Here is a 23,319-nt window from a genome sequence, read left to right on the forward strand (position 1 = left end):
GCAGCATCATCCATCGGATTCACAGACAGGGATGGACTAGAGTCATGTGAAGCCACATCATCAGCTGCAGTGCTGGTCATCTTAGTAAAACAACATGTCAGAATATAAGAAACCAATAGTCAAACTCAAGTAAACTTTATAGAATACAAAAAGAGTGAACAATTATGCAGACAGAATCTCCTAGAGGAGATGCATGTCAGCATGCACAAAACGTCAAGAGACAACAACCTCATAGTAAACATTCCTCTCTATCTTGCCAACCTCTGTTTTCACACATCGTAAAATCAAACAGGCTTTATGGGGACATTTCTATACACAATGTTTCAGTTCCTTATGGGGACCAGACTACCAGTAGTCTGATTTTCCAAACACAGTTATTACCCAGACAAGAAAGGGTGAAGGTGTGATGTGGGGACATCGTGAGAGTCCAGATTAAGAGTAATGATTAAATAGGAGTATAATCTCATTGATACATGAAATTTGCCTGAAATACATAGCCAACATTAACATTCTTCGTGGGTTATGTTAAAGTGTTTTTTCACACTACAATATCATCAAAACTGTGGCTCATTAAAGCTACTTAAAGAAGTGAGAGAAATTAATGCTGGTCATCTAAACACATTGAACATGAATATTTTAGAATGAGAGATAACGATAAACCATTGGTTAATCTGCACTAACCTTCACAGCATTTTAGAAAATGAATGAACACTTGCTCAAGGTTCAAGTTTTAGACAAAAATCAATTGAATGAGATGCATACCATCATACTCAAAACATCAAACGTCATAGCATTTTTTTCAATAATATGCAATAATGAAAAAAATGTAGTGATAAATTATATTCATAATATTATACCACTAGGATTCTTTCAAAAGTTACTTTGATTGTGTTACACAGAGCCATTCTGTATAATGTGTACTGTATAACATACTTGTGTTCTCCATGGGCAGTCCCCGTCTCCATAATGATAGGTAATTTCTTCTCCTTCTTGAATATCATCCAAGGCAAACAAACAGAGGTGAGGCTTTCCATTCACATCAGTCCTTTTCATCTTACAATTTGGCCTCCTGTGTTCATCATTCACTAGCCGCCCCAATGACCCATCATCTCTTGAGGCATCAATGCTTAAAAATAGATGGGAACATGACAAAAAGAAAAACACCAGATCAGAGTCCCATTCACAATATTCTAATATGGTCTAGTGTGGTGTAGAATAGGTGGAGAAATTAAGTCTTACCACCATGTTTTCCCTCTCCACTTGAATGCAAACATAAACGCAGCACATGTTGGGTGGTAAACTCTTCTTCTGCTCTGATATTCTGCATCATTTATCATGTCCCCCCTATACTCAGCAACAAATTGTCCTCTGCTGATTGTACCCTTTGCAAATACACCACGTCCTGTATAAGAAAGCAACAATAGTTTCAACAAAACAGGTAAAGCCATCCATTCTGCCATTAGGTCCATGGTAATGTGTAAAACACAACTTGCAGAATAAAGATGACAATTACGAAAAATGACCTTGATATGTTGTATCTGACTTAGAAGCTTCAATCTGGGGTTGAGCAGATCATTTTTTAATGATTACATTATTTCTGTCTGTTGGAGCCTATTTAGATAATATTATTATTTTTGATTGCTTCTGATTGATTATGGTAAAATAATAATTATTTACACTATTTATTTATTATTGTTTTTCTGTAGCCACAGTCAGGGCCCTCCTCCTTGTCAGGCGACCCTCCTCCCGTGATTTGGGAGTGAGGACAGCTGGTTCTGGAAGTGATTTTCTTTTGTCTGTGGAAGGAGTGAGGAGTGATATAGTTTTTTGACCGCTAAATTACAGTTTATTTTGTTTATCTGTTTGAAGTCAACCCGGAGATGAGATCGTTTTTGTTTCTGTAAATAAATCGTTATACTTTTGATTGAAACTATCCCTCCGCGAGTGCTTTTTATTTAGTGAGTCTTAGACCTCCTCCTCACGCACTGCTCTAATGTTTTTGACCATCACTTTTTTTGGAACACAAGAGTAGCCACAACAAGTCAAAAAACTTCACTGAAGACTCCAAGGAGATCGGAGAGTGAGAGTCGGTGGCGGAGAAACGGCGGATCCAAGCGACCCCCCGCCGACAGAAGAGGAAGCCGTGAGTAAAATCAGCTGATCGGCTTTATGAATGAATGCGCAGTTGCGCTACAAAGAAACAATTGAACACTGTGGGATGCAAAGTTGTGTACTGTGGATGTGGACTGCAATAATACGGGGATGTTGGAAGGATGTTTAAGGATAAACTAAACGGAAATTAAAGAGATTTGTGATGATGTCTGATACACCTGAGATCGCAACTGAGTCCGCAACTGTGTCTGAGGAGTTGATATCGCGCTTAATTGCTTCGCGCAGAGGCAGATTGGGAGCGTGTACGAGGAAAATAAATGAAATAAAGGCTTTGATGACTGATGTTGGAAATGTTGATAAAGTCAATGACACATTTGAAGCGTTTAAAGGAGCTGTTGATGAATTTGTAAATACTCATAAATCTGTGCAAGAACTCTTGTCGGTGGATGAAAAGGAAACTGATTATTATGACTGGTATGAACCCAGAATGATGAACCTGAATTATTTCGCAAGAGAGGTTGATTTATGGAAAAGAGAAATTGCACAGTCAAGAGTTGGACCACTGGACAGCATATCAAATGTGTCACGCAAATCAAAGTCTTCGTCTTCCATTTCCTCAGTCTCCTCAGAGTTAAAAAGGGCAAAGGCGGATCAGGCTGCTGCAATGGCACGAGCTGCTGCACTGAAAGAAAAGCTCACTTTGCAACTGGAGGAAACAAAACTGAAATCAAAGATGGAGCAAATGGAGTTGGATGCAGACCTCGCAGCATCGGCTGCTAAAATAAAAATCCTTCAAAGTGATGAGGTGGAGCAGGAGCCACTGGGTGATGGCATGAATGAGTATTATGGCTCTCACCATGATGAACCAGAAACAATGGAGAGCAATGTGGAATTCATGCACTTAGGTGCCATACCCAAAACTCCACTTCACCAAACCATCTTAAGTCTTCCCAGACCTCCCCCTATGAGTTTCCCAAGACCTCCCCCTATGAGACACATACCAGAAAATAAACCTCAAATAAAGAATGTAACTCAAACATGCAAAACTGGAACTGCAAATCATAATCACACCATAACCCATACTGCACAAGATTACTCAGACAGAGGTGTTAATGCTGCCCATGATAACTTGGATGTGGTTATTCGAAGACAAAAGGACATAGCAGAACTGATTGTCTCACAGCAAAACCTGTCTAAATTACCTGTGAGAGAGATTTCTGTGTTTGATGGTAACCCATTGGCATATCAGTCTTTTATCCATGCATTTGAACACTTGATTGAAGACAAAACTAAAAATAATCAGGATAGACTCTACTATCTCGAGCAGTTTACCTCTGGTTTGCCTAGAGATTTGGTTCGTAGCTGTTTGCACATGGATGGAGGCAGGGGCTATGGTGAAGCAAGACGCCTTTTAAAAGAGCACTTTGGGAATGAAATAAAGATTTCTGGAGGTTACCTGGAGAAAGCCTTGAACTGGACAGCGATTAAAGCTGAGGATGGGAAAATGCTGCATGCATATGCAATGTATTTGAGAGGATGCTGTAATGTAATGCAAGATTTACAGTATTTACAGGAACTTGAGATCCCATCAAACCTAAGGCTAATAGCATCCAAGCTACCCTACAAGCTCCGAGAAAGATGGCGAACCACAGCTTATGAGACACAACAGAGAACTGACAGGAGAGTCAGATTCCAGCACTTTGTGGATTTTGTGGAAAAACATGCTAAGATGCTTTTGGATCCATTGTTTGGTGACATTCAAGACCAAATCACAACGAAAAGATCTATCCCAAGGGGCAAACATGAACTAAAACCAATAAGAGGCAAAAACAGCAGCTTCGCTACTTCAGTAGCAGTGAATACAGAGAAAGCAGGATGCACTGTAAAGCAATCAGCTGTTCCACAAACACCTCCTCAAACCACACCCAGTCCTATCGTCCCTTCCTGTGGATTCTGCCATGGGAAACATGCTCTGATTGACTGCTCACGATTCAAAACACAGTCACATGACAACAAGGTTGAATTCTTAAGAAGCCATGGACATTGCTTTGGTTGCCTACTAAAAGGTCATATAAGCAAAAATTGTAAGAGAAGATTAATGTGTCAAGTGTGTCAAATGAAACATCCTACTGTACTCCATATTTATAATGCAAGAGGCCCCAAACAGGAAAATCAAACAAAGGCCACTGCTGAGACAGAAGAAACCCCTATAAGCAGCGCTCTTGTTTCAGCTGGTGATGCAACTGGGGCCGGGAGAGACTGCGCACTTGCGATTCTTCCAGTCAGAGTTAAGGTGGCAAATGGGAGCAGGTACATTCAGACCTATGCTTTCCTCGATCCCGGCAGCATGGCAACGTTTTGCACAGAAAAACTAATGAACCAGCTAAATGTAAAAGGACGCAAAACAGAGATACTTTTGCGAACAATGGGACAGGAGAAGCCTGCAGGGACCTATGAGGTCAGAGGACTGGAGGTGGGGAACTTGGAGGGCTGCACATATCTGGACCTGCCGAAAGTTTACACACAAAGCAAAATCCCTGTCTCAAAAGAAAACATAATCACTCAAGCTGATTTGAAGAGATGGCCCTATCTCAATGGTATCCAGTTAAAGGAAATTGAGGCAGACATTGAACTCCTCATTGGAACTGATGTTCCTCGAGCAATGGAGCCGTGGAACATAATAAACAGTCATAAAAACGGACCATATGCAGTCCAGACCTTACTGGGATGGGTGGTAACTGGACCACTCAGTGTTGATAGTGCTGCAGAATATGCTGGGCCCATTGCTGTGTCAAGTAACAGAATCTCTGTTGTTGAGTTGAAGGATCTACTCATCAGACAATATAACCAGGATTTCTCTGAGAACATGTACGATGAGAAAAATGAGATGTCAGCTGAGGATAAACGTTTTATGGAGATTGCTTCCAGCTCAGCATTTCTTAAAGATGGCCACTATCATCTACCACTGCCCTTCCGGGATAAAGCCAAGGTCATGCCTGATAACTATCACACGGTAAAGGAACGCACACTGCACCTTATGAAAAAATTCAAGAAGAATAAGATGTATGCTGAAGAATACACCTCTTTTATGGAGGACATTCTCAAAAAAGGTTATGCAGAAAAGGTTCCACCTCAGCAGCTTCACAGAGAGGATGGACGGGTGTGGTACATCCCACATCACGGTGTCTACCACAAACGAAAACTCAAACTGAGGGTGGTGTTTGACTGTACATCCTCATTTCAGGGAAAATCTCTGAACAAGGAGCTCCTCCAAGGTCCAGACTTAACAAACACCCTCATTGGAGTGCTATTGAGATTTCGCCAAGAACAAATAGCAGTTATGGCAGACATTGAGGCGATGTTTTATCAAGTACATGTTGATGAAAAGGACAGAGACTTCCTGAGGTTTTTGTGGTGGCCAGAGGGTGATATCAGCAAACCACTTGGTGTTTACAGGATGAAAGTTCACCTCTTTGGCGCTGTATCATCCCCGAGCATTGCTAATTTTTGACCTGCGTCAAACTGCTGATGACAACCAGAAGCATTACTCTGATGAAGTTATGAAAACAATCAAAACTAACTTTTATGTGGATGATTGCCTCCGATCTGTGGCAACAGCTGACCAAGCCATAAAGCTCGTCAAAGATCTCACTGAAGCCTGCAGTCAAGGAGGCTTCACCCTGACAAAATGGGTCAGCAATAACTGTGAGGTGTTGGCAAGCATTCCTGTGCATCACAGAGCAAAAGCAGTCAAGGAACTGGACCTCGATAAAGAAAAGCTGAAAGAACAAATCACAGTTGAACCGGCACTTGGAATCCACTGGAACATGCACAGTGACACCTTCAGCTTTAAAGTAACTGTAAACAGCCGGCCTGCTACCAGAAGAGGGATACTCTCAACAGTAAGTTCAGTTTATGACCCATTAGGTTTTCTCTCACCTTTCATCCTGAAAGCCAAACAACTACTCCAAGAACTCTGCAAATCCAGATATGGATGGGATCAAGTTATTCCACAGGAATTTGCAAGGCCCTGGCATAGATGGATGGAGGAGTTAAACCAATTACGGGAGTTTCAAGTAGCAAGATGTATAAAGCCTGACAACTTTGACCCAGTGGAGACTGCTGAGCTGCATCACTTCTGCGATGCAAGTGAGTCAGGTTATGGTACAGTAAGCTACCTTAGACTAACAAATCACCAAGGCATAATTCATACCTCCTTCATATTTGGAAAAGCCAGAGTCTCACCTCTCAAGCAGATCACCATCCCCAGGCCAAAGGTCACACAAGATCTAGGAGGGATATCAGCAAATGACCCAGAGGTGAGAAAGGTCGTTACAGTTAACAGTGTGGAAAAGGAGATCACAGTCAACAGTGTGAGGATTGAAAATCAACATCCCATATGCACATTAATCAAGTATCACTCATCATGGAAATTTGAAAAACATGATCAATATTCCAGAAAGAGATGGAGACAGACACAATATCTTGCAGATCTCTTCTGGAGACGTTGGACAAAAGAATATCTTCCGCTCATGCAGGAAAGAAGCAAGTGGAACAGCATAAGAAGGAACTTGAGTCCTGGGGATCTGGTCGTCATCGTTGACAACACAGCACCAAGGAACTCATGGATGATGGGCCTTGTCATGAAGACATTTCCAGATGACAAGGGCTTCGTGAGAAGTGTTTTGGTCAAAACCAAAACCAGTTTGATTCAACGACCGATAGACAAGCTCTGTCTTCTAATGGAGGCAGCAGGATGAACGGAGGGAGGCCGTGATCTTCCAGCCTTCACTATGGACTGTTTCAAATACTTTGACATGATTATGAACTTTGACATGATTATGAACTTTGATAGGACAGAAAGTCATCATTAAGTAACTAAATGAACTTTGAATTTGAAGAAGTATAATTAATTTCCATTATGTAATTATTCTATGGGCTCCTTTGAATTTTATTTGTGTAATTGTTTTGCTAAAGCCAACAATTAGGGGCCGGGATGTTGGAGCCTATTTAGATAATATTATTATTTTTGATTGCTTCTGATTGATTATGGTAAAATAATAATTATTTACACTATTTATTTATTATTGTTTTTCTGTAGCCCCAGTCAGGGCCCTCCTCCTTGTCAGGCGACCCTCCTCCCGTGATTTGGGAGTGAGGACAGCTGGTTCTGGAAGTGATTTTCTTTTGTCTGTGGAAGGAGTGAGGAGTGATATAGTTTTTTGACCGCTAAATTACAGTTTATTTTGTTTATCTGTTTGAAGTCAACCCGGAGATGAGATAGTTTTTGTTTCTGTAAATAAATCGTTATACTTTTGATTGAAACTATCCCTCCGCGAGTGCTTTTTATTTAGTGAGTCTTAGACCTCCTCCTCACGCACTGCTCTAATGTTTTTGACCATCACTTTTTTTGGAACACAAGAGGAGCCACAACACTGTCACACCCCTCATCTGTTTCCAATTATCATTATTATTACAAGAATTTTTGTATGTTGTGTTTTATATCATTCTAGTTCAAACCTTATCTAACCTATTTTCCCCATTTCAATCGTTTCATCACCTTTGCATTGATGTTACACCTTAACTGTTATTTCATATGAGGCTCACCATCTAAAGTGTTCTATACAAACACAGCTGGTTAAAGTTGATTAATGCTGACGTTCCGTCTCTGCAGTCTTCCTTGCACTTTAAACATATTCAACTTTTTCAGCTGGGAAAGGCCAAGAGTCCATTGGTACCACATAGACAGTGAACATTAGTATTCGATCTACTGTAACTATCTTAGCTTAACCAATATAGTTAATACTCTACTCCACAAAAACACACCCGATGCCAACTAACTGAGCAGTAAACACATACACTCTACATTGCTGCAGTGATGCTTTAGAGAGCCAAGTCTGCTTTACATGCTACACTTCACTGACTAATTTGGCTTGTTGTCTGAAAATTGCTCTCATACTCTCTCTCCCATAGAAAATTTCTCTCCTTTCTGCCCATGTTTGCGGTGCAGAATGCAGTCATGGTAGACAATGGAAGCGATACTGCACCCCTTACTTCCTGTAGTGTATTGCTACAACAAATGAACTCCTGCAGTTTTAATTACATTGCTTGCTCTTTGATTTTAGGTCTTTAAATAACACATCAAGCATAACATTATGTGTCAACAAATTGTTGTTGATGTCAATAATGTTGACTAATCATTGCAGCCCTACTAGTATCTAATGTAACCTCAGGTTTTGCATTTCATGCTCATCTGGTAATAATTGTGCATGTTTTATGCACAGTATATTGTGTATCATGTAAGTATTACCCAGCAAATCACATCAGACAACACCTTACCTTTCACTGCATTGATGTACTTGACTTCCAATTTGTCTGTTTTGTCGGTCCTTGAAATAACATGACAAATGGCATCCTGAAGGGGGCTGATCCTTCGTGGCATTTCAAACTTAAGAGAGAAAAAAAGAGTTTGCATTATATTCAGTCAGAATTCTTAGTCTTTAACACTATTAGAAATATCACTGTATCCATGCCCTGCATGGATTAGATGTTTCTCTGCTCCATCACACGTGATTCAAATGATCAGCTGGATATCAAACTCTGCAAATGGCCAGTCATGCTGGACAGAAAATAAATAGCTGGTTGAATTTCAGAATTTGTCATATGCACACTAAGGACACAGGTTTCCCTGCAGAATAAACTTTGTTCTTTTCTGTCACCAAGTAATGCTAAACAATATAAATCTGAAGTATAAAATAGATCAAAATATATACGGTGTATATATATACGTATATACACTGTCTTAATATCTCCTTGCTTAATATAATATTCATTTGCATGATGCGGTTGAATCTGTGAGCATTGGGTCGCTAAGAAGACTGTTAAGAGCGGGTCAGCTCAATCTTACATTCCCTTCTTAGTGAAAGATCTTAAGCTAAGTGCGAATATGGGAAACGTGTTTTTCTTTAACAGGAGGCTCTAAGAGTGCTCTTAAGAAACTCTTAGCACTAAGATCTTCTTAACTGGATCTGGGAAACGTGGCCAAAGACATGTCTGTGAAGATTCTCAGTCATCCAGGTCATGGTATTCGTAGCAAGGTTTGTTGTAGGCAACTGGACTTGATAAGAGTTCTTGAAGACGTTTCGCCTCTCATCCAAGAGGCTTCTTCAGTTCTGACTGACTGGTTTGGGAGTTCAGGTATTTAACCACTGTGTGGTCGTTAACACCTAGAAGGGGCGTGTGTCTCAGGTGCCCCTCTTCCATTGTGTGGACCTTGGGTTTCACCTCATGATTTCAGGTGGGTATAAAACTTTCTGGAGAGTGATCTTAAAACTGCAATATATGTGGCAGATATATTATGTCTTAGACCACCTCCCCTGTTGAGAGATGGCCTTTCCAGGTTTTCCATGTTTTTGTTAACCTGGAAAGGCCATGAAGAACTGAACTGAAGAAGCCTCTTGGATGAGAGGCAAAACGTCTTCAAGAACTCTATCAAGTCCAGTTGCCTACAACAAACCTTGCTACAAGTGGCCAAAGACAGTTATCACTGCACACATGTGTACTGTGCTAATACAAATAAAGACACACAGTTATCACTGCACACATACTGTGCTAATACTAATAAAGACACACAGTTATCACTGCATACATGTGCACTGTGCTAATACTAATAAAGACACACAGTTATCACAGTTAGCAGTGTTTTCTCTTTGCAGCCTGTTACCTGTTTAACAAACACCTGCATGTCTTATTAACTAGACTAGAGCTAATAAAAACAATATCTGTGGTTGAGCACTAGTTAAGCACTCCCTCAAACTGAACTACATGCAACTATATTGTGAAAAACATGAGGCTGCAATCAGCCCATGTGAGCAATTTGAGCTAGCTATCCTGCTTAATAACCACAGCTAATTAACACAATTTTATGGTCCTTTACTTTGCATAAACCCCCTCATACAGAGTTACATGCAACTATATTGTGAAAACTCAGCAAAATACAAGGCTACACTTAGCACAATACTTAGCAATTAGAGCTAATTAGCTATCTTGTTAACTAGAGCTGATAAACAAATATCTGTGGTTGAGCATTGGTTTTATTAATTGTTCATTCATACAAATTTGCTTACCTTGTGTTTAACTTTTGCTCCATCTTCTTTTGTTGTCCTCTTTGCCATCTCTTGGTGGCATCTTCTGATTGTTCTTCCATCAATGTGGATTACTACCTGTTACACTCTTTTGTCATGAAAATCCTTCTTTTTGGGGACCCGGATGTGGGTGGGGCATAACCATATATGAAAGGTATGTGTGTGTGGAGCAGTGAATGCAATATAAGCTAAAACCATGTGGGGGAGCTACTGAGCACCATTTACACACACACACAATGATCAAAAACATGTGTAATGGGCCAATGCTAAAAACTTCACAGGCACATGTGGAGCAGCTCCTGTATTGCTTTTTAACTGTTTCCCTCATGGGGACCTGATTTTTTGTCCCCATACCGCAGCTGGTCCCCATGACGTGACTGTGTATACAGATTTTTGTCCCCACAAAGATATGAAAACCAGTGCACACACACACACACACACACACACACACACACACACACACACACACACATATACAGTCCCCAGGTGAGAGTTTGGAGGATGAGGCCTTGGCCTGATCAGCCTCCTGTGGGGCGAGAGGAAGCAGTTGATTTATGAGTCTGAGGCTGGAAGATCTCTGGTGGAGACACACACACACACGCACACACACTTGTGGTTGCTCTGGACGACTGACTGCATCGAAGCGCTTTTTAACTGAGAAAGGAAGAAAGATGAAGAGAGTGAGTGACATCAGTGTTTGGACGAATCCAGATGAAAACTAGAGGCTCGACGTGTCGGAGGCATCAGACAAAGAGAGATCACATCTGAGAGGCTGCACTCAGCTAATAAACTATAAACACATGAAAAAGCTTCTTAGATCAATATTCATAACTGAACACAGCATCTGTCTCATTTTATAAGACTAAACGCAGAGAAGAAGTGAAGTTCAGTGTTCATTAAAGTCAGACTGGAGCTTCACTGAGCTGTGAAATCACTGCAGGAAACGGCCGCTGCTGCACTTCTGATGAGACTTCAGGTGAGACATCAGTCACAAACTGGCGTCTCTCTGCTCAGTGTTTCCTCGGTGTTCAGTCATCTCTGTAGCTCTGCAGCCGCTCCACTGAATACACTGTGCTTAAGTATATTTAGTAGTAATGCAGGTGTTGGACTCCCTCACTTGTGGTCATGAGCTCTGGGTAGTGACTGAAAGAGAGAGAGGGCACAAGCAACCAGAATGAGTTTCCTCTGTTAGGATGCCGGGCTCAGACGGAGTAAAGCTGCTGCTCCTGTGTGGGTGAAAGGAGCCAGTTGAGGTGGTTCAGGATTGGATCGTGATCCCGCTGGGTGCCTTCTTTGGAGGTTTTCTGGCATGTCCAACTGGTGGGAGACCCTGGAGTGTAGACCCAGAACACACTTGACAGATTATATATCTCATCTGGCCTGGGAACGCCTTGGGATCCTCCAGGAGGAGCTTGAAAACCAGTTTACGTAATAAATACTCAATAACTTATCCGGTATTTGTGTTACATGGGCAGTTTGTACAGTTTATCAGGGAACAGCATCTTTGCTCTGAGCTAATACAAGGCTCTCAGGAGGCAGAGCTGTCACCCACTAACCAGGGGTCGGTGGTTAGATCCCCGGCCTCTACATGTCGTAGTGTCCTCGGGCAAGATGTTGAACCCCAGTGTGCTCTCAGTGGCTCTTCCATCAGTGTGTGAATGGATGAATGCTGACTTGTGTTTCTTCGAATGCCATTCAGTCTCTATGAGTTGGTCTTGTTTGGTCTTGCAAAAAATGTGCTAACTATATGAAGTTAGCAGTAACATTATACTGTAGCTGGAAACACAGCGGTGCTGTTTGTCAATGAATAAAACCCAAGCCAAGTTCCTGAGTCTTGCTTTTCACCTGACTATTAAAGTGTAGCAGTCCCATAGTTGGCGACAGCTACAGCCCTGGCTCACTTAAGGTTTACTGACCTTTTTAAAGTTGACTAGCTTAAGTGATTAGCCGCTCCTGCACCCCCTCGCCCGTGTGGCCTAACAACTTTTCCTGCAGACTAAACTCACACAAAGAAGTTGACAACACTTCACGTGTGAGAACATCTTAAACCACATTGTCCATTCGTTGCGTTCTCCCAGTCAGACTAAGAATGACTGCGTCTTTGGATTCATCCTCTTTGTTTTTCCAAAAGCTTCATTTTTGGGTGGAAAAAGGATGTTTTTAACGTCAGAGGCTGGACGTTCATCTGTGTGATCAGCTGCTGCGTCTATAAATCAGAAGACAATTACACTCAGACTACGAGTGCGAAGCAAATGAAAGGTGCAGATCCGTCCTTTACATACATGTAAATCAGACCTCAGTGTTGTTATTGCTCTCTCGCTCTCTCTCCGGTTGTTAAAACAGTGTGTGTGTGCGTGTGTGTGTGTGAGGCTACAAGTGTGTGTGCTGGTGATAATAATGAATCACTGCTCCGCTGTGTGTCTCTGTGTGTCTCTTTGCTCAGAGGATTTAGGGTTTGTTTGCTTTCCTTTACTTCTCCGCTCCGGCAGCAAAGACTCAAACAAGTTTAATTCAGCTCGTTAAAACGTTGACGTCCTCGTTCGTCCTCGAGGGGCTACAGTAAATGAAGATCTCTCCAAATCTGCTCCGTTTTTTTATCCTGGAAAAAAAACCACACCTGCCAGATCCTGAAGTTTGTGTGTTCATGTAACTTCAATGTGCGAGACCAAACTTCCTCAACATTTCTTGCACTTTGCATCTAATAAACCACAACTAGACTCTTACAGTAGTATTCTGTGTTGTTGTCGTCTGTATTTTTTCCCTCTTTGTTTCCTTATTGTGTATTTTATTGAGAACTTTATGTGCACAGAATGACAAAGTCTACCCTGACTGTGATCTGTGCTCAACACATCTTAAAACAATGGTGAGTTTGAATGTTAAAATGGCAGCTTACAGTCCAGATATGTGTCACAATATTTCTTCTGAAAACAAAAATGTAGGCATGTTAATGAGACATGCAGGCTGTTATCAGAGGACAGAGCTGCTGTCAGCGGGTCTTAAGCATCCAACAACTGCAGAGAAAACAACAAAGTGTCTGCAGAGCAACAGATTTTCCTGCACGATGTAATAACTTGTTATAGCTGACTGTAAAAAATGGTCAGATGCTCCCGTACAACCAGCCAGATCTATTAAAACTGATCAAAAACAAGCGCATCCAAACGTTCTGTGTAGTTAAATTTGTGTTTGTGTTTTTGTCGACTGAAAATATAAAATATTGTCACATTATCAGATGAATATGAAGAATAAAGTCAGAAACTTGAAGTTAATGTCAGTTTAGGATTAATTATCCTCAACTCTTTGAAATGTGGACACATCGAGCCGTCCTTCCTCAGCTTCTCAGAGCCACCGTGTGCGGGTCACTTTTCTGATTCTGTAAATAATTTCCTCTCTGCCTTGTTTCTGCACAGGTGAAGGTCACGTGATGTCAGGATGCCTGCATTCCCACCGGACCGTCCTCCCTCCATCGCCTCCGCTGAAGGAAGTGATGTCATGCCTGGACAGGAAGTGAGAGACATGGAGCCGTCTCGGGATCCGTGCGAGTCTCTTTCTCTTCCCTCCGAGTCTCTGATTGAGGAGGAAACGCAGCAGGTGGACGACAGCTGGAGCCAAGATGGAGACCTGCAGGGATGTGGACAGTGAGTGTCCTTCATGGGAACTTCAGACTGGACAGTTCTGGTGTCTGATATTAGGATTTGGAAGTCTAACGGGCTGTGTGTCTGTCTCTGTCTTCGCAGGTTGGAGAGGAGGTGGGTCCTCTGGCACGAGTTTATGAAAGAACACGCCCACCTGGACTCCTGGCTGCGATTGGCTGAGCAGGCTGCCAGTTCCCCTAACCCCTCCCACGTTACCTATGTCACCGCCAAGGACGAGCTGAGGAAGTTTGAGGTGAGAAGTGATGAAACGCACAACTCATTAAATCTCCTCTGTCTTGAAAATCATTGTCAGAATGAAAGTTTTTGTGTCTGAAGTCCATTTGTTTGTCTTGTGAGGCCCTGAGGGAGAGAAACACTGGATTTAGAGCAACATTAGGCTAAAAGTTCAGGTGGGTTAAAGACATAATCCAGGGGGAGAGCGTGAGTATCGCTCAGCAGCCAGACGCAAAGCTGATGCAGGCGGTGTTTGTGTCTAAATCCAGTCGTCTTACAACCTTAAATCCCAAAGTTTGAGTGTGCAGCAGAGCAGAGCGTCCGTCCACCGGCTGAAAAGCTTCTCCTGGTTTTGTCCAAATTAAATTCTGCTGGGAAATCTGATCCAATCTTCTCTTGCAGCTCCAGCAAACAGGAAGAAACGCTTTACAGTTTTTTATGTTGTAGACACTTGTTGTTGTTGTTGTTGTGGTGGAGGAGCAGGCAGGTGAATCAGCTGTAACTCATCAGAAGCTGCTGCACAGACTTAAATCCACCTGTTTTTTTCAGCGTAGATGAGTTTTAAATGTCAGTCTGTGGTTTGAGTCACACAGGAGTAAATATCTGGACTCAAAAGAGGAAGAAGCAGCAGGAAGGCGTTTGTGAAATGCTGCAGATAGTTTTAACTTTTTAAATCAAGTAAAAAAGTAATGACAGAAGGGAAAAAAATGATGTTTGACCTCAACACACAGGATTTATGGGTAATGAAGTCCTGTATCTTTTGTTGCTCGTCACCTCACACATGCATTGTGTGTTTGTATGTGTGTGTGTTCAGAGGCTGCGGTGCGAGGCCGGATCTCGCCTGGTCCAGTTGGACAGTCTGACCCGGAGGAACCGAACGCTGACTCGACTGTTCCAGGGCGCCATGAAGGCTCGGCTGCTGGCGTCGGCGAGGGAGTGCGGGCAGCGATGGGACGACGTGAACGCCAAACTGGAATCCATCACCGGACGACTGAAGGTCAGAGTCACGCTTAATAATATAAAAAGTAATATTACTTCTTTTAATAACCATCTTTATTTTATGGCAGAGAAGAAGAAGAATAATTATGTGGATGAGTTTTCTTGCTTGCTGATTTTTATCTCCATCTTTCTTCTCAGCTCTTTGTCTCAGAGTGGGAGGGGTTTGAGGCAGAGAGGGAGGAGCTCGCTCTCTGGTTGGCTGACCTCGACGTCCGTCTGACTGAGGTGGATCACCTGACAGGAAACACCTGCGAGAAGCTGAGACGACTCCAGGTGTGTGTCGTATATAACTAAACACACATCTTACCGTCTCTTTACCTCCTGTATATTTGTCTTTGTCTTCATATATATGTGTGTGTGTGTGTGTGTGTGTGTGTGTGTATGTGTGTGTTGTAGTCCTTCCAGCAGTGTGTGTGCGTGAACTCGGGCCGTGTGAACACGCTGCTGCAGCGCGGCGAGGCGTTGATCCAGCGCAGCCAACCGACCGATGCTCAGCGCGTAGAGAGCCGCCTGCTGGAGCTGCTGCGGCACTGCAGCCTCGTCTACAACAACATCGCACGGACACACACCCGGCTGCTGAGCATGAGACTGGTACACACACACACACACACACACACACACACACACACACACACAGTAACAGCTGAATTTAATGGCACTGAATACACACAAGTCAATATATATGAGAGGCACTGAGGACAAATTTAAATGCTACGACTGTAAAGATTCACTGCTCTCCAGGTGACAGGACGTCTAGAAGCAGGAAGTAAAAGGTATTTTGGATTCACTGAGGTTGTTATAGTTACAGTTTTTTGCACTTTCACAAAGGAAGGGAACTTGTAAGAGTCAGACTTTTAACATAAAGGTCAAAATCAAAGTAGCAGAGACTGAAATATCTCAACTTTCGGCTCCTGTTGCAGGTCGAGCTTCATGACACCGAATCCTACAATTACATTACTCACCCGTCATCTTCTGAACTGATGTGTCCAATTTACAAAGTCAAAAACACTTTGGGGGGTCTCTCACCACACTCTCAGATTAGAGGTAGATCGACTACATTTCAGAGCCGGAGTGGACGAAATGTTCCTCTCCTATGTGCATCACTATTAGTTTTATAAATAATGGGCTCACACTTCTTTCTACTGGACACATTTTTTTTACTTTGAAGGAGAGGAGGAGGGATATATTGATACGCTGGCCTCACTTTTATTCATAAACCATCAAAATGAATAACTGACATGTTTATCATCAGTGTTTCTTAAATGAGAAGTGTAGATCTCGACTAAAACACCAGCAAGGAGTTAATATTATCAGTCTTATCCATATCCTTCTTTGTATTTGTACAAAGCACAGAAATGAGGCCGGTGTATCTTAAACCAGCAGATACACCCCGAAGCCTGTTTAATGACATGACATCATCATACGACTGTTGTCGCGTAGTAGTCCTTTAAATGAGACGTAAACAGTGTATGTATAAAGTTGGTGGCATGCTCCTTTAAAAACTTTTCTGCACTCATTATATTATGTCTCCTCTTCTTCCTCCTCCCCCCCCCCCTCTTCCTCTTCTTCCTCGTCCTCCCCCCCTTCTTCTTCTTTTTCTGATTCTTCTTCGCCTCCTCTTCTTCATCCTCCTCCTCCTCCTCCTCCTCCTCCTCCTCCTCCTCCTCCTCCTCCAGGTGTTTGAAGACGACTGGATCCTGTCTCAGGCTACAGACTCTGGTTGTCCTTCAGAGAGTCTGTTGGAGGACGAGGGAGCGCTTGATAAAACTCACCTGGTTCATCCTAAAGGTAAACTGACACGTTGAACATGTGACTGCAGGTGTGACATGAATCATAAATATAAACATATTAAACATCTGTCTGACTGCTGTTGTTCAGTAGAGCCGCCTTCACCCGTTCACCTGCCTCCTCCTCCTCCCTCTCCGTCCTCACCTTCCCATGAGCACATGGGGCTGGAGTGGGACCCCTCAGTTGACATCGGACGTTCGGTCTCCCGTGAGGACGCCGACTCCTCTTACTTCAGTGCCAGCACAGGTAGGAAGTGACCCAACAGTTCTTCAAGTCTTGTTATTGGATCTTTTTCCAAACTTGTGAACAACTGAATGTTCAGGGCTTTAGCTCATAATGAATGATATGAGCTGTGTGCGTGTGCGTGTGCGTGTGTGTGTGTGTGCGTGTGTGTGTGTGTGTGTGTGTGTGTGTGTGTGTGCAGGTCTGTGTCACAGAGATGGTCTGAAGAGGCGGAGCTACTTCAGCTCCCTCGGCTCTCAGTCTGACATCAGTAATGAAAACCAGGAAGCAGATTTGGTGAGTTACAACTGTGTTCTTGGTCTTTCTGATGAAAGTGAAATGCATTATGGGGGAAAAAAGAGATGATTGACATCGTTAACGACTAGAGCTGCAGAGAAAACATGTTTATTTGGTACGGACCTCAACAAATGTCACATCATCATGATTTTAATAGTTTTTGTAGGAAAATAAAATAGTGATCCAAAAATTAACATTCCCACTGATCCCTTATTCGTTTCGTCTGCCGTTCTCTTCATCTCGTTATGATACTTCAACAGATTATAATTCGCCGCCGTCTGTACGAGGACTTTATTTTCATACTCGTAACGTCCGAACCGATGTGTCGCAGGAGAGAGCGGCTGCAGAGACGCCACATCTGGACTAAGTTGAACCAAAAACCATGTGGAGCCTTTCTTCTAATTTCATTGTACACTCTCTCTTTTCTGTTGTTCTGCTCTGACCCAGATGCTACATGGCCCAGAGGCTTGGTCTGTCTGTCTGTCTTTATCTCACACAGACACACACACACTCGCTCACACACACACACACACACACACACACACTCATTGATGTTCACCAGCTACATCTAAAAATGTTCTCCCTCGCCGAGCGTCGGCTTTATGAGCTGGTTACAGCGGTTCCCCCTCTTCTTCTGCTGATTTATTGATGACACCTGCAGGATGTGGCACCTCTATATGTTGTCGGGCGCATCGGTTTCCTTTTTTTAGCTTTTTATTTTTTATGATGAGACACAGAGGCGGAGAAGCGAGGAGGAGTGTGTTAGCGGCCGTATGACAGGGAAACTGAACGACAGAAAGATGAAAATAGAGAAAGACGTGTGTCGATGAAAACAGATGAGACCAGACAGTGAATATTTAGAAGTAATCTGAGTATCCTCCTCTGCCAGCCGGCAGCTTCCCTCTCTGTATGTCTGTTTCACCCACACACTGTTGCACTGTTGTTGAACCCCGAAGCTCAACAGAAGAGACGAGCAGCCACACACACGTAAAACTGAATTAGCATCTGATTACATCCCAGCAGAGACATCAGATTGTGTACCACTTTTTATTATAGTCCTTCTTATTGGCTTCATAAAGGCGTGATGTCAGCACGTCCTCCCCCGCAGGCTCGGCTCGCAGCCGTCCGCCCAGAGGACTCGATGCGTGTTGTACTTCATTAAATCTGCGACCGCGTGACCTCGTCTCCGGGCGCTCGTACGCCGCATGAATCCCGAGTACAACTCGTACAAGACCTGCAGAGTTTTGTAGTGTATCCTCCACCCGAAACTTCAGTGTTCAGCTCCGTCTGGTTTCAGACTTAAACATTTCAGCTCATTAACTACACATCATGTACACTCAGGTTTTTTTTTTTCTGCATAATATTTGCATACGTTTTTAGGTTTCCGTCCTTCGAGGCGGTCGTGGTTTCACTTTATTTCTATGAAAATCAGCTGGTGCTGCTTCCTGCACACCAAATACTTTCAGCTCCAGAACAACTCAAAAACTTCTCCGTAAATATTTTCTCCAAGTAGAAAAATGTGCTCAAACTAAAGTCTTATAATAAAAGTGTTTCTCTTGTGCTGCACGTCTGCAAAGCATTTAATCGTTTTATAACTTTTTTTGTGGCTCCTCCTCCTGTGAAGTGTCTAATCTGCCAGAAATATAACAGAAGGAAAAGACTTGATGTTTTTGTTCCAACTTTATTGAGAATTTAATTTATTATCAACCTGTTAACAGTTTTCAATACTGACCCACATCGTGTCCTAGAAAACAACATTTGTTTTTTCTGGTTCTGTGGATTCCGACTTCGTTCGTCTTTTTGAGTCTTTGAACCATCGAGGATTTTCAACAGTCCCCAAATCTTTTAGAGACCTTCAACAAGAAGTCGTATTGGCCACAGACCAGTTCTGTTTTGCTAACGCCTCGTTTGTGTTCCTCAGCGAAAGCAAATTCACCTAATTTAACAGACGAGGGACGATATGAAACGATTATCCTGTCCAACATAATTGCAAATGACGATATCATCCCGATAATCATCCAAATATTCTGAAAACTTTAAGATAAAAAACTAAAATCTAATCAATCTAACCTTAGATTTTGTTAGGAGACAAATATTTGTGTTACATCACGGATAACCCGATCCCCTTTTTAAAATCTTTGATCATCCCATCCCTAAATGTTGCCCCAACGTTAGGCGATTATTCGCAGAAAGTTTAACTTACGTTGTCGTGTAAAAGAATGGCAGTAGAAGTTCAGCTATAACACTAAACTTTGGAAATATCTCGGTAAGAAGCACAGAAAACGTTTTTCACTCTTCTTCATTTCTGACTCTTTCCAAGTCGCCTGCCGAGCAGCACCGGCTGCATTATACTGCTGTGCAGAGGCACTTCTGCTCATCTGAGAACGGATGTCTGGCTGCTGAAGAGAACCGCATCAATGACCAGACAGGATCTGAAAGTCACGCTCACTGTGAAAAGGATGATATTAAATTTGGTTATTTCGTGGAAAGGTAGCTCTTTGGCAGCCAAAGCTCAGATGTCGGATATTGAAACTCCCTCTAAAGTAAATATTTACTGTGTTTGATATTAATGTTGTACTAAAATGAAGCAAAGCTTAGAAAAGAGGAAATCTGGGTCGACAGACGTGAACTGGCCCTTTTTTAATACTTTGAAACCTGATATCAGATGATCAAGTTAGTAAATCTCCACGTTATGACGCTGAAATCAGAAACATTTACAGACGAGAGACTTTACAAAGACCAGGAGTGCAGCGCAGTGATTTACTGACTCGTCTCTTCTCTGTGCAGAGATCTGAGGGATGGCTCGACCACGCCCACCCCGGTGTCTTCTCACCAGTAGAGACCCAGCGGGGCGGGACTCGGCTGTACGGAGACCAGTGGGCGACCTCGACTCCTGACGGACAGGACGGCGAACCGGTCAGCTTCGACGGCGGGCGTGTGAGGGCGTGGCTAGGAGTCCAGAGCCCCGCCCCTCCAGAGAGGACGACTTCCTGTTGTAAAGCTGTGCAGACGGATGGAGAGGTGAGGTGATATTTCTTGTCGAGACGCTCTGAAAAGACAAAAAACAGTAAGAAAGTCGCCATTTGAGAGTTCAGATGCAGATTTATGAGAGCAAAAGCTGTTTTGAGTGTGCAGTCGCTATCATAATAATACATCAAGTACTTGTTTCTGCTCTTTATCGTCTCCAGCTGTTACAGCAGCATTCGACTACTTAAAATCTCGTACTGGCAAACTTTATCATCAGGGCACGGAGGAAAAAATACTTTGACTCCAGATTAGAAGTTTTCCCGTTGAACAAAAACTACTCAGAAAAGTATTTGACTATGGGATTACCATTTAATGTCAGATTTTATTATTTTTGTTGCTTTTTTTTGGCCATGTTAATTAATTTTTGGAGTAATTTATTTACTACTTAAGTTTTATGCTTCTGCGCCTCATAGTCGTGGCCTGACGCATTTTTGTTTTTCCTGTTGTCCGTCCCTGTTCTTGTGAACGCGATATCTCAAGCACACCTCGAGGGAACTTCTTTAAATTTGGCATACTTGGACTCAAGAGTGACCCGATTTGATTTTAACGGTCAAAGGTCACTGTGACCTGACGGCGTCCAGTTCTTCTCAGAAACACCTCGAGGGGAATTTCCTCAAAGTTGACTCGACAACTACTTGGACTGGAGGTTGACCTGATGAGATGTTGGTTGGTCTCATTACTCAACAATTCATATGATAATTATAACAAAATGATGTAATGATGAAGTGAAGACATTTTATATCCACAAGGTCAAAGGTCAGCTTCACTCTCACATCATAATATTCTGCAAAAAAAAAATGTCTTGGCTGTTATTCAGCGCCACAGCTCAGGAACAGCAACGGGAGGAGAGTTCCCAAAATGTGGGTCCAGAAACAGATTGGTGTCACCACAAGGTCATTAATACAGTTAAAGTAGACTCCCCCCCACACACACACACACCTACACACACACAGACACACACTCTGAGTGATGTCCTCTCTCTCCAGAGGCTCCATCAACATTCATAATCATCAGCCTTTATTTTCCTCCACCTTTTTGTAAAGATGGATTCCTGAATAACTGCCCTCTATCGCCACCCATCTGTTTTCTCTCTCCGTCTCTCCTCCCTTCATTGTTTCTCTCTCCATCATCGGCCTCAGCCTTCATTTTCTCTCCCTCTCTCATTACCGGTGAAAGCGTCTATTTATTCTCCTCTTCCTCCGTCTCGTCCGCCGCTCCTCCTCGGGCCGCCGAGTGAATCCATAAAGTCTTGATTTATGCATCGAGTCTGGCTGCACTTTAACTGTCGCCATAAAAACAGGCAGAGAAAACAGGCAGACTTCCTCATTTCCTTCCTTCCTCTTGACTTCCTCCTTCCCTCGTCTGTTTTTCCCTCTTTGCGACACAACCAGCCACAGATGACTGTCGGTGTCCTGAAACAGACGAAGAGGAGAAAGGAAAGTTGGTCAGTGAGTTTTTCAGGGTCAAATCTGATGACAGAGTTTGTGCGTTATTGTAATTAGAGCAACTTTTATTCACGCTCATTTGCATTATGCGAGTTTGATTAAATGTGTGTTTGTGCGTAATAGCGTTGGCACTTTCTAATGGAGGTTCATTACTGACAAAACTATCGAGCGAGAACAAAACAAATTGGAGCAGAAATCAACTTGCGAGTCCAGATTTGAGAGCAGTGAAGGAGAGAATCGAGGGTCTAATCGATGTTTTCGCAGCAGCTTGTTGTTCAAACTCTGTTGACTCTGAAAGCATCGTTCTGACATCGCTCTGCCCTGGTCCTCGCGGAGCGCTCCATCAGCTCTGAGGTGGAGCTGGATGACATCTCGTGAGCTCAGTTTTTTGCTGAAAGTTTGGAAAAGTCTGAAGGACTTCGGCAGAGTCAGTCGACTTTTGTTAGAAACAGAACCAGCTGAAGTGACTCACCGATTCTAGTCGGGCTTCAACTGACTTGTCATTTTTCTGTCACATGTGCCGGCCTGGCTCTACTCGGTTTGACTCTGTCTTCAAACAATGACCCGCTTGTCTCGATCTCCGCAGTACTATCGCAGAATCACCGCTAACAAAGCAGCTCCGCTAATTCAGCTACAAACACGTGTCATTTCCTATAGCTTCTTCACAATAAAAGTCCCCCGTTATTTGGTCATTTAAAAGCTTTTATTGTGAAGCAGCATCACAGGAAACGTTGTGTTTTCAGCAGCAGTAACGAAACACGACTCCTGAACCAGCTGACAGTGAACACATGAAACAGTGAAACACAGCAGATGTTTGAAAGAACAAGCAGGACGAGAGAAACTAAAGAGATTCAGTTAGAAGCTACAAAAGTACTGAGAGCTGAACACACTGACTTTCTCTCAGGTTTCCTGCACAGACGTGAGTTCAGTATCGATCTGACGGGGAGACGGGTGCTTGTTACGGGTTGGCTGCAGTCGCGAGACGTGAAACATTACGCAGCTTGGCCATACTCCGAAGCAGGTCAATCTTCGGCTCGGCTCAACTCGTCGCCACAAAACTGGTGATGGAAAAGCAAATCAGCGCGGCTCGGTTTGACTCACTTGGCCAAAATTCTGGTGGGAAAAATGGTCCCTTGTGGACAAAAGTGGTCGTGATTCCACCGTCAAAACCACAAAACAACATGTCAGATCTAAAGAAAATCCTCTGCCTGTTATTTTGGCATTTTCAGCCCTCCATAGTTTGTCAGAGCAAAGTGTTCAAGCTCCTGTGCGAAGGAGTAAAGACGCTTGTTTTTAACCTCTTATTGTTGTATTCAAATGTTCTGAAAGGACTAAAATCACAGCTTGGAGAAGACGTTGATCAAATATTGGGCAGTGTTTCATCGTCGGTGTAGACAGACCTGAGAGACTTTGTCTTGG

General features: G+C 42.9%; 1 protein-coding gene and 2 long non-coding RNA genes across 5 annotated transcripts in view; 1 reads left to right on the plus strand and 2 right to left on the minus strand.

Moving 5' to 3' along the window:
• Positions 1 to 23,319, plus strand: part of LOC141008990 (nesprin-2) — a 52,171-nt gene that overhangs the window by 23,472 nt on the left and 5,380 nt on the right. For 2 of the 3 annotated variants that reach the window (XR_012180113.1, XR_012180114.1), the window contains exons 2-10: positions 13,664 to 13,891; positions 13,991 to 14,141; positions 14,937 to 15,119; positions 15,260 to 15,394; positions 15,518 to 15,712; positions 16,798 to 16,909; positions 17,000 to 17,155; positions 17,334 to 17,428; positions 20,216 to 20,449. Coding sequence is in view for 1 of the 3 variants with exons in the window: in XM_073481390.1 (XP_073337491.1) it covers positions 13,686 to 13,891; positions 13,991 to 14,141; positions 14,937 to 15,119; positions 15,260 to 15,394; positions 15,518 to 15,712; positions 16,798 to 16,909; positions 17,003 to 17,155; positions 17,334 to 17,428; positions 20,216 to 20,449 (1,464 nt within the window). In the remaining 2 variants the exon portion in view is untranslated. The remainder of the gene's footprint in view (positions 1 to 13,663; positions 13,892 to 13,990; positions 14,142 to 14,936; positions 15,120 to 15,259; positions 15,395 to 15,517; positions 15,713 to 16,797; positions 16,910 to 16,999; positions 17,156 to 17,333; positions 17,429 to 20,215; positions 20,450 to 23,319) is intronic. The other variant, XM_073481390.1, reaches the window with a different exon arrangement.
• On the minus strand, positions 2 to 8,643 carry LOC141017867 (uncharacterized). Its single transcript, XR_012180684.1, has 4 exons — positions 8,452 to 8,643; positions 1,240 to 1,402; positions 934 to 1,126; positions 2 to 80 (listed from the first exon to the last, which is right to left on the minus strand). It is a non-coding gene; the product is annotated as an uncharacterized lncRNA (long non-coding RNA).
• LOC141009001 (uncharacterized) overlaps positions 21,629 to 23,319 on the minus strand; it is a 58,906-nt gene continuing 57,215 nt past the window's right edge. Inside the window, exon 4 of the long non-coding RNA XR_012180115.1 lies at positions 21,629 to 21,867. This is a non-coding gene — a long non-coding RNA (uncharacterized lncRNA). The remainder of the gene's footprint in view (positions 21,868 to 23,319) is intronic.

The sequence above is a fragment of the Pagrus major genome, chromosome 2, assembly GCF_040436345.1.
Source record: "Pagrus major chromosome 2, Pma_NU_1.0".
In the NCBI taxonomy this organism is placed as follows: domain Eukaryota; kingdom Metazoa; phylum Chordata; class Actinopteri; order Spariformes; family Sparidae; genus Pagrus; species Pagrus major.